The sequence below is a fragment of the Eupeodes corollae genome, chromosome 1 (genome assembly GCF_945859685.1).
Source record: "Eupeodes corollae chromosome 1, idEupCoro1.1, whole genome shotgun sequence".
Taxonomy (NCBI): Eukaryota; Metazoa; Arthropoda; class Insecta; order Diptera; family Syrphidae; genus Eupeodes; species Eupeodes corollae.
The window spans coordinates 152,175,385-152,187,143 of NC_079147.1; the positions used below are offsets into that span (position 1 = coordinate 152,175,385).

The window sequence follows — 11,759 nt, forward strand, 5'->3', positions numbered from 1 at the left end:
ACTGACCACGACGTGTTCTTTCCACGTGCTTATTAAAGTGCTTTTCACACTTAAATTCTTCTTCACTGTACACTTTTGATTCACCTTCAACATTCTCAATTTCCCAAAAAGATCGAACTAATTTATCTAGAGAGCTCAGACTAGGTTTTGAGACTGAATGACAGAAAGAATTGTGATTAGAATCTATACTGCTTCCTGCTAAAACCCAACCTAAGCTTGTATTTCTTAATAATGGAAGGTTGCTTGAAACTTTAAATTCTCCTGGTAAAATAAGTTCAAAAAATATTTCTGCTCCGATTAGAAGATCTATGCGGCGAGAATTAATCGAATTAGGATCAGCTAGAAGAATGTTGGATGGCAAGTTCCAATTTTGAATGTTCAGAGGTGCAGCTGAAAGATAATCACTTATTTTTGGCATTATACTTGCCTCGATTGTCCTTTTGAAGGAGGAGGTTCTGGATTCCACTGAAATGTCTATAACATAATTAGCCTGACTTTCTTTGCCTCCGATTCCGCTAATTGGAATATCCTTTCTTCGTTTTGGGTAACCTAATTGTTGAGCTAAGGAGGTAGTAATAAAATTTAGCTGCGAACCTGAGTCCAACATAGCACGACAAGGGATACGCGTACCATTTGAGCATAGAATGTTTACAATTGCAGTGGCCAGATAAACCTCACGACCTCTCAATACGACTCCTAACGATGTATTTACAAATGACCCTGAAGGAGCCTCACCCACCCGACCAATTTGATTATCACACTTACCGGAAGCTGTGTTTTTTATGTCCTTCTTGGCCGGATAATGCAGTAAGGTGTTGTGTCTCCCGTAGCACTTTTTGCACCTGCTTTGCTGCTGACACGATGAAGAATGATGCCCTTGCAAACAGTTGGTGCATAATTGAAGTTTCCGCACTTTCTGATTGCGATCTTCAACTGAAAGAGAAATGAATTTTTTACAACTAAAGATTTTATGGCTATTCGATCTACAAAATTGGCAAGAAACTTCCCTAGAATTCTCAGTAGCTGTGGTTACAACTTTCTTCCTTTCTTCTGGTTTCACCGTCTCTAGGGTTTGGAATCTGCATTCCACAAATTGAAGGAGCTGTGTTAGCGTTGGACTGCTTCTCGGTGACTGCAATGATTCTTCGAATAGCATTCGGGTATCCTTGTCCATCCTGTCCAGCAAGAGGTGAACAACTACTGGATCCCATCCACTGGTGTCAAACCCGAGGTTATTTATGGCTTGTATGACCTCTTTAGTTGTATCATGAAGTCTTTTAAGACTTTTCACGTTGTCGGCGATGATGTTGTGTTGAAACAATCGATTTAACTGGGCACTTAACAACAATCTCTTATTGTTAAATCTGTCAACTAGTGTATTCCATGCCAACTCATAATTACTATCCGTTGCATGGAAATTTTGAATCAGATTATGGGCATCGCCGGTGACGTTGGTTTTCAGGAAGTAGAGTTTTTGTGCCGGAGCGATAGGTTGATTGTGTACCATTTGCTGGTACAAGTCGAAGAACTGAGGCCAATTAAGATAACTACCGTCGAATTTCGGAATCTCAATTTTGGGTAGCTTTATTGCGGTTGACTTCACTTGGGGCGGTTGGCTGGTGGTTTCGTTAATCAAGCTGTTGTTGGGTAAACAGCTAATCCTCAAGTCCAATTCGTCCTGAAGCTCAAAATAACGCTCTATGTCGGCTACAGCTGCATCGTCACCAAGTCGTTTATATGCCGAGGTTATGTCTTCCCAGTTTATAATGAGCGTTTTAGTTTTTTGATGAAACTGCTGCGGTGAAGTTTCTCTTAAACTCACTGGGCATTTGTTTAATGATGCTTGGAAGATTTTACCAAGCAGTCGAAATTTGTTTTCCATTGTCATCCTGTTAGCTTCAGAGGTGGGGTTTACTTTAAGACCTGCTGGGGTATTTAATTCTGATGTTACGGTGAAGTGTTGCTTTGAAGGCCCTGCTAGGGGCCTGACTGCGGTTGGTCCTAGATCCTCTTTTAGCTGCTTGGGCTGAGGATTGGCTGCTGTTGGTCCTGGATCCCCTTTTAGCTGCTTGGGCTGAGGGTTGACTGCTGTGGTCTCTAGATCCCCTATTGTCTGCTTGGGCTGAGGGTTGACTGCTGTGGTCTCTTCTTCAGCCTCATCAGATTTTTTTGACTCCGCATCACTAAACCTCTTGATGATATCATCTCTTGTTGACTCATACACCTTTTTCACCTCGTCATAATATTCTTTGGTGAAATATTCATGCTCTGTGGCTTGCGGATAATTATCCCTTATCTCGCTGTCCACGGCATCAAAGGATTCCCACAATTCATTCAGTTTGGCCCAACGTGCATTTAAATACTGCATCGTCTTTCTACCCGGGCCATCTTTTCTGTAGTTGCGGGCGAGATTGCAAATCTCCGTTCCTACCAACTCTTGATTGTTGGTTAATTCGTTAATGGAAGACATTTTAAACCTTTATTTATTTTAAATCCACTTTTTATTAGCACAATTATTTTTTGTTATTTTAATTTACTACAGGCCACTAAACTTCTTATAGTAAGTCCTGTCACGGTCGCCAATTGTTTACACAAAATAAGTCTTTTAAAACACAAAAATAATTATGGTAATATATAATATTTTTATTGAATAAATTAAATGTACAACGGTTCACTTATGGATGACAAAGATGAGTGACCAAAGGTTTGCAAAAGGCACACTAAAAGGTGGTCAGTTTTCATAAAAATTACATATCAAATAGCAGCGCGTAAGGCAAAACATTGAACTTTTATTAAAGATCATATTTCGTCTGGCCTCACGCTGCTGAGGGAGTTGGGTGGAATATGGGTTGTGGGAAAGGTAAAAATTTGGATAACAAAAATATAATAATTAAAAATAATGTATGGGAATTGATAAAGGCATCATTTCCCATAGTGTCAGCATTTATTTAAAATGTAGGTGTGATATTATGGTCGGGTGTTTTTGTGTTACTTAACATTCGATATCGCCAAAAATGCTGCCAGGTGCTTAGGATTTCTTCGACGATGCAAGAAATTTTTCACCCCTTCTGATCTGGCTATAATCTACAAAGCTTTTATCCGTCCAAAGCTTGAACATAAGTCGCTATCTGGGCAGGTGCCCCCAAAACAAGTTTAAATCTCTTGGATAGAGTTCAAAAAAGGACTTTAAAAAAAATAGGCGACAGAACTTCCTTCCCTATTTTCCTAACGCTTGCACTGTCTTTAAATATAAACATATAAAGGGTACTAATAACCCCTTGAGTGCTTGTGAATAATAAAAAAAAGTATACCTTAACACAAAGTAAAAAAAAAATAATCTAAGAAACTGAATTGAAATTTTAGTGATATTACTAAAGCTGCATTTTGTATTATTTCGAAACTATGTTTCAACCCCTGCAAACCAGCCAAAGCTATGAGACTATGTGTCTTATTATGTTCAAATCAATGTACAGGTTTTTACACAATTCTAATGTTTAATATAAAGTACATATGTACATATGTATGTATATAACAGACATATATTGTATATTCCAAAATAAACAAAAGATAAACTAAAGGTGTTGCTATGAATATAAGCCTGCTAATTTTACCGGAAGGTAGAGTGCGTCCTTGACAACAATAACACACCGGATCACAGTCCAAGTTATAATAGGAAAACAGTTCCAATTAATCGGTCATGATATCCAGACGTGAGAAACTACTAATCTATCCATGGGAATTACAGCGATATGAAAAACATAGACATAATGTTGTAAACGCTAAACCAGCTATAGATGTGAAGACACCTCTAAGCTATGCACACGTTACGATCAAACTTAAAAAAGTACAAGCCGAAAGAGAACGTTTGGAAAGAATAGAAAAAGAAAACGTCCGTTTGCTTCAAAAACTAGGTGATATTATGGGCACGAAACGTCTGAAGAATTTTTGGAAACAATCAAGACCTGAGTAAGTGATACAAATTCTTTGAACAGTTTGTTTTCTGAATATTCTATAAAATGTATGCTTTTGCAGAATAACTACCAAAACTAAATAAACTTATGTATATTTCAGTTTCTTGAATCGTGAAAAACTTTTTAACGTAAGACCAAAAACGTGCAAAATAACTAACAAATCATCAGGAGGCTATCAAGACTTTGATTATGAACGATTTGGTTCTTATAAGAGATGTCAAAGCTGTTCTGGAAGACCAATTCAAAAAGTTCAGGTAATATTCTATTTCTCTTCTTTTAAACATTTATACAATTTTAAAATGTACTTTTTAAAATTTTGTCCATACAGAAAATTCCCGAAGAACGCATTCCATGGCAACCACCAAAAAAGTCTTGGAACATTAGGAATATTGAAGATTATAATGTTAAGAAATGTCTTCACTGTCAAAAATTTATATAAATAGTTATTTAAATTTTCTTAATTGATTTTAAATATTAAATAAGCCCAAAATCATATTCTTTGTTTAAGTGTTTTGGTACAAAATCTCTAATCTTCTACATGAACTATCCACTGTGGATTGAGCTACCAGCGGCCATCTTGCTAGCTTATATTAGTTAGACTTATAAATAAGTAAAAAAACCTTTTGTAAATAAGAATGAATAAATATACAAAAGTAAAGTGGCGTTGACTTGGTAATAATTTTCTTAAATTAACTTTTTTTCTGTGGGTTAAAAGTTAAACTTGTTGCTAAGTCCCAATAAAAAACAAAGGAAAGTGTGAAGGGCAGTTGGTTTTGTCTATAAACGTCAACAACTGTATTAAATTATGGATAAATAATTAAATAGTGTAATTTATATCCTGTTTAAAAACACTGATCAACAAGGTACTTTTTCTAAGGTTTTTTGAATCCGACTTCAAAATAATCTTTCACGTCAAGTTGTTGGGATACAACCTTATGTTAGGTTTTTGTGAGGCAATGTAAATTTCTGAAGCATAGTATTTTTGTTTTTCAATAAATTCTTAAATAAAAATTCCGTACTCCAATATTTCATTTACAAATTTTCAGTATCTCACTAATTTTTGGCGGAGCAAAATCGCATCGTCACCTCCAAGTGGTGCCCGCTGGATAACCGTAAGGTGAACTAACGACGAGCGTTGGATCTATTGAATCCAAGAGCTGAGACACCTGAGCTACCTTCTCAGGAATTAGGAGCAAAAGATAGGATAATCGCTCTGAAGAACCAGTTCTGCAAGAAACCTAAATAGAAGAGGTAACTGAGCTATTTATGGGACTAAACAAAAGTTACAAAAACAAAAACAAATATGGCAATGAGTAAAACAAATAGATATAATACCCCAGGTGGCAATCCAGATAAACTGGTAAATCCACTCTCTTCGGAGATCGGTCCTATGGATTCTAGGGAGGACCAATTATTGCTACTAGGAAATAGACGGAGTTCAAAAACACTAAGAACTATACCAAAAATATCACCAAGGGTTACTCTATCGAAAACCCCAACGCAAAAATCAAATGACATAGAAGTCATTAACGAAAAAGGAACCATCCATGAAAAGATCGAAACAAAAGATCAGCAGTGTTTCACAAAAAACAACGAGATCCACCAAGTTGAATCCGAAAATTATTTCGATAAATGGCAAATAGAAATCTTAGCCAGAAAACAACTTGAAGCCCTTGTTGAAAGTCTTCAGCAACAAGTGAAGAGACTCGAAGAAAAAGTAAACTTGCTCGATAAAAAGTCCGTGAAAGACAACATATCAAGTCAAAAGTCACCAGTAGTGAAAAGCCCACAAAAAACTGCTAATGAGTTTCATACTGATGAGGAAGAGCTCCTCCTTGAAACTGAAGGAAACCGAAATAAACGTAAGTCAAAGAAACGAAAAGCAGAGAGTAGCCTAGAGGCTGTTATAAAATGTCAGCAAACAAGTTCAAAATCAGATACTGCTACAATAATGAGAGCATCCAATAAAAAAATAAGAGATTTACCCCAAAATAAGTCTCACGTTAAAGGTATCAGGCAAACTGCCCCACCTCCAATTATGATCTCCGGATTGGCAATGTTTGGCGAGCTAAAGAGCATAGTAGAAAAATGCACGAATAAGGCATGTAAATATACATCATACAATAAAGACAATTGGAAAGTCATTGTTGAAGACGCCGATGCGTATAGATCTGTCACTGAAGAATTGAACAAAAAGAAAATTCAGTGGCACTCGTACGAAAATAAAGCTACAAGATCGATAAAAGTAGTACCAAGAGGCCTTCACTCTTCATGTGTTGCCAAAGAAATTGTCGAAGACCTTATACAAAAAGGCTTTCAAGCTCTCGTTGCCAATAATCTTATTAAAAATGAGATAGTAAAAGACTCCACTGGGGTATCGACGACAAAAAAGAGATCTCTACCTTTATTTATGCTCACGTTTGAAAATAAAGAAAGTCTCGATAAGATTTACAGTATTAAATCAATTATGGGCATAGTTGTCAAAATTGAACCACTGCGAAAGTCGAAAAGTGTTCCACAATGTAAGCGCTGTCAAGCCTTTGGGCATACACAAAAATACTGCAATCGCGAGTTCGCTTGTGTTAAATGTGAAGGCAGACATGCAACCAAAAACTGTCCCATGGGCAGAGAACAGCAAGCGAAATGTGTTAATTGTCAAGGCAATCATCCTGCAAGTTACAGAGGATGTCCAGTAGCAAAAAAGTTCCAAGACACAAAAAGAAAAAACTAAACTGGGAACAAGTTTAGAAACACAACCAACACAAAACCAGTAGTTGAAAGCAAAAAAGTAACGGTCGATAACATTACTAAAAATCAACCGGGAAAAGCAAGCGCACTAAGCAAAAGTGATGAAAATAAATCCTATTCCCAGATTGTAAAAAATGTGCGGAAGAATGAGGAAACTTCTATAAAAGAAATGCTGGAACTCATCCTGAAAAGGATTGACCAACAAGATTTAAACATAAAACAGCTAAGCGAAAAAGTCGCTCTTAAAAAACAATGATGGACAGAACACTCAAAATCGCAACATGGAATGCAAACGGTCTCTTACAGCATGTATCAGAACTAAACATCTTTTTAGACATAGAGCATATAGACATTTGTTTGGTGTTCGAAACCCAATCTTGATAATAAATTACCAAACTATACATGTTATCACGCTCCGCACCCAGCTGACAAAGCTAGGGGAGGATCAGCAATACTTATAAAAAAGTGCTTAACACACTTTGAAGAACCAAAGTTTACTAAAGAAAACATGCAAGTAACAACAATTAGTATTGGTATAAAAAAGAAAGAATTCAAAATAGCAGCTATATACTGCCCTCCGAGGAGCTCTCCAACTGAAGAAGACTATGCAGAACTTCTACATTTGTTAGGACATAACTTCCTTGTTGGTGGCGACTTCAATGTTAAACACACCCAATGGGGATCTAGGCTCATAACAACAAAAGGTAAACGGCTATACCAAACAGGCCGAAAATACAACTCCGAATTTTATTCTTCTGGTTCGCCAACATATTGGCCATCTGATACTAACAAAATACCAGACCTTATAGACTTTTTCGTAGTTAAAGGTATTAAACGAAATCATATAAGTGTCTAAGGTAATTACGATTTATCATCAGATCATACTCCAGTAATTTTATCACTGAGCGAAACAGAAATAATAGAAAAAAGTAATCCCAAGCTCGTGAATAACAGAACAAACTGGAACGAATTCAGAGACAAACTTGAAAATTTTATAAACCTAAGATCCCCTATGCAAACAATTGAACAAATTGATCATGAAGTAGAACAATTTATTGCTGATGTGCAGCAGGCTGCAGAAGAAAGTACTCAAACTATTTCGAATGCGAGAGAAAAAGAAATAAAATATCCTATCGAAATAAAGGAGTTGATATTGGAAAAAAGAAGAGCTAGAAGAAAATGGCAATCCACGAGATTCCCAGATGATAAGGTAGTTTTTAACCGTCTTAACAACGAATTAAAAAAAAGAATCTGTGAGTTTAAAAATGATTCACTAAGTAGATTCCTGAAAAGTCTGACGACGGATGCTTCTACAGAATACTCCTTATGGAAAGCAACTAAGCGCCTAAAAAGACCTCAGACACAAAACCCGCCGATAAAATCTCAAGATGGTAAATGGATCGGAAACCCGAAACAAAAGGCTGATCTCTTTGCTGAACATCTCGCGAATGTTTTCAAGCCATTCCCAGCAAGCACAGCTACAGATCCCTTACAGTTTGTTGACAGAAACGACGAATGTGAAATACCTTTTGTCACGCTCAAAGAAGTAAGAAGCATGTGTCAACATAAGTTGTCAAACAAAAAATCACCAGGGTACGATCTTATAACTGCTCAGGTTCTGAAAGAAATGCCTCTTATAGCCTTCAAGAAACTCCAATTTATAATAAACGCATGCCTTAAACTAAGATATGTGCCACATCATTGGAAAATTGCGGAAGTCATTGTTATACCTAAACAAGGTAAGCCACCAACAGAAGTTACATCTTACAGACCAATATCGCTTATACCAATCATGGCAAAAGTTTTTGAAAAACTGCTACTTAAAAGGCTTAACAAAATAATTGAAGAAAGAAGACTAATTCCGACTCTTTAGAGTACGGTACGACCAAAATTACTCGGAACTTAAGAAAATTGAAGCCGGTGTACCACAAGGAAGTGTCCTAGGACCAACCCTGTATCTGTTATATACAAGGGATATTCCAGTGGACATCAACGCTATCATGGCCACCTTTGCTGATGATACTGCAATATTGGTGCCAGATAAATCCGTTACGAAGGCTACACAAAACTTGCAAAATGCAGTCGATAAAGTTAGTGATTGGACGCACAAATGGCGTATCAAATTAAACGAAACAAAATCGACGCATAAAAACTTTACAAACAAAAACATAAACAATGTTCCAATTTTTAGAAACAGTACAGGAGTACCTTACTCCAATACCGCCAAATACCTTGGAATGAATTTGAATGCAAAACTTAAATGGAAAGAACACATCAAAAAGAAAAGAGAAGAACTAAACTTGAAGTACAGAAAAATGTACTGGTTAATAGGAAAGAACTCTGACCTATCTATCCAGAACAAACTAATGTTATATAAGCAAGTATTGAAACCCGTTTGGACATATGGCATCCAACTATGGGGCTGTACAAAGAAAACAAGTGCTGAACCCATCCAAAAATTCCAAAGCAAGGTCCTTCGTGGAATAATAAATGCCCCTTGGTATATAAGAAATAGCGATCTACATCGTGACCTTCAAATTGAAATGGTTACAGAAGTGGTTAAGAAACACGCTGTATCACACAATCAGCGACTGCAAAGTCATACTAACTCTGAAATGGAGACCGTATTAAATGTACGAGACAATGTTCGGAGATTAAGAAGAACCAAGCCTCATGAGCTGATGGGCTAAAAGCTACGGGAAAGTGTTATAACCTTAAAGTTCCCCCAATGCGATTTTAAAAATTAAGAAATAAAAATCATTTGTCGATTTGGTGGTTTTAGTGCGGTAAGAGTCCCACACTACTCGGTACCGATTCTTACCGAGTGTCTTTTGAAGATTTCCATCGGATATAAAAAAAAAAACTAATTTTTCAACAAAATTCTCATAAGTTTTGAGTCTAAACCTGCTATACATTAAGCTTAAAAGAACGCTGAAATATTTATGCTAAAATGCTTCTTAATATTTTTAATATTTAATTTTTGATCTTATACGAGTTCGGAGTCCTAAGGTTATAACGTAAAGATCTTGAAATGAAGACTAACAGGGGGTGCCATCAGTCAAAGCTAAATAAATATTTTGTCCCAAAGATTTTGGTGAGTTGGAAAAGCAGACAACAAGCAAAGAGGGCTCTATTTATTCTAATATTGCTAATTGAACATTTCCACTGTCTGATCATTTGGCAGTTGATTTAGTGAAAAAGGGAAGTGCTCATTTTCAAAACAAAGATGGTCCTTTTAATACAGCCGAAGTTAAAATGTCAGGCGATAAAACCAAAGGGGCCGAGTAGGCTTCTTAATATGGCCTGGTCTTATAGTACCCTCCCAAATCGTGAAAGAGTATTGCGGAATTCGATGATATACTCCAAGCGAACAAACAGTTTGTTTTGTATTTGCTGTGGTGTGGTGGGTATTTGAGCACGAGGCTTCAACTAACTTCATTACAAAAGTGGACAAAATTAGAAATAGGCTTAAAGCTGCAAAATACAATGGACAACAATTTTCAAATGTCAATTGGTGCACAAAAAAAGAAATGGCGCAATATTTTAACACGCCTTTTGGACGTAATTTTGTCTCTTTCTTGTCAAAACCTTTCTTTTCGAGGCCACAGAGAGGATTTGTCATCGGTAAATAGAGGCAATTTCTTGGAATTGGTGAAATTTATATTCAAATATGACCCAGTTTTGAAGGAACATTTGTTAAGAATCGAGCATTTAATAGGCGACGAGACACAAGTCAGCTCGTATTTGTCAAAGAATATCCTAAATGATTTTTATAAGCATTTTGGGAAAAGAAGTGAAGACAAAAATTGTGAAAAACGTCAACCAAGCGAAGTAATTTGGCATTATTTTCGACAGCACACCCGATGAATCCAACGTTGACCAAATGAGCGAGGTCATTAGATACGTTTAAATCTCCGAAGGTAAATTTGAGGTGAGTGAATCCTTTCTAGGGTTTTTCCCTACATCTGGAAAGACTGCCAAAGAACTTACTGAAGATATCTTAAAGCAGCTCATGAAGATGGTCTTGACATTAACCTTTGCAGGGCTTAGGGGCATAATAATGCTGCGACTATGGACGGTATAAATGGAGATGTTCAAAAATGAATTCGACAAATTAATCCAAAGGCTTTGTTTACGCCATGTGTAACCCATTTCTTAAACCTTTGTGGAGTACATCTTTAGGAAGCACTCCTTCAAGTATAAGGTTTTTTGGGACAGTAGAACGAGTTTATACATTTTCTCAGCGTCTACGCATCGTTGGCATATTCTCATACAAATATTTTGGTATGTCAGTAAAGAGATTTGTAGACACTAGATGGAGTCGAGGCCGTTAAGCCATTGAAGGAAAATTACATGAAGATAGTTTCAACTCTTGCAATAAAAATTTGAAAGCATATTTAAAAGATATCTTTGTTACTGTTTTTTATACATGTTTTTTAAGATGCTTAAGAAGCTTGCTTCACCACCCCGGGTTCCACTGCCACTTAGTCCGCCCCTGGATGGAAAATCGAATTTTTCTAGCCTTACCATAGAAATGTGAATCCTCCTATCCCTTTAACTCACGTTCCTTCTTTCCAGGGTCATGGAAATGCTGATTAGTTATCAATTTAAGAAATATCTCGCAGAACGGGATCTTCTTAATGACCAGCAGTATGGCTTTCTTAGCAATAGGTCCACCGGCGATTTGATGGTTTATCTAACCGAACAGTGGAATACATTTGTACATCGTTTCAGAGAAAGTAAGATTATTGCAACTAATATTCCAAAAGCTTTGACAGAGTTTGGCACAAACTGTTTCACCGTCTTTTCTTATTCGTTCCTAGCTTTATATCGTATTCATATTAGAGAATTTTTTTCAACTGCACATCGAGAATGTGGAATGCTTTACCCAATTCTGTTTTTTTCGCTTTATTTTGATGTTCAAAGCTGACGAATGTGCATGTATCTCCTCTTAAATCCTCTCTCTTCCCATCGAGTGAACTTCAATGTGCCCCAAACATTTCCAGAAGGTTTTAAACATAAGTTAATTTTTCGAAAAAG

At 36.6% G+C, this 11,759-nt stretch overlaps 1 protein-coding gene across 1 annotated transcript; it reads left to right on the forward strand.

The window, feature by feature from the left end:
* The first annotated feature begins 3,695 nt into the window (after positions 1–3,695).
* Positions 3,696–4,466, forward strand: LOC129953709 (uncharacterized). Its single transcript, XM_056067082.1, has 3 exons — positions 3,696–3,966; positions 4,072–4,225; positions 4,300–4,466. The coding sequence occupies exons 1-3, from the start codon at positions 3,698–3,700 to the stop codon at positions 4,408–4,410; spliced, it is 534 nt and encodes a 177-aa protein (XP_055923057.1). The 5' UTR covers positions 3,696–3,697; the 3' UTR covers positions 4,411–4,466.
* The last annotated feature ends 7,293 nt before the right edge of the window (positions 4,467–11,759 follow it).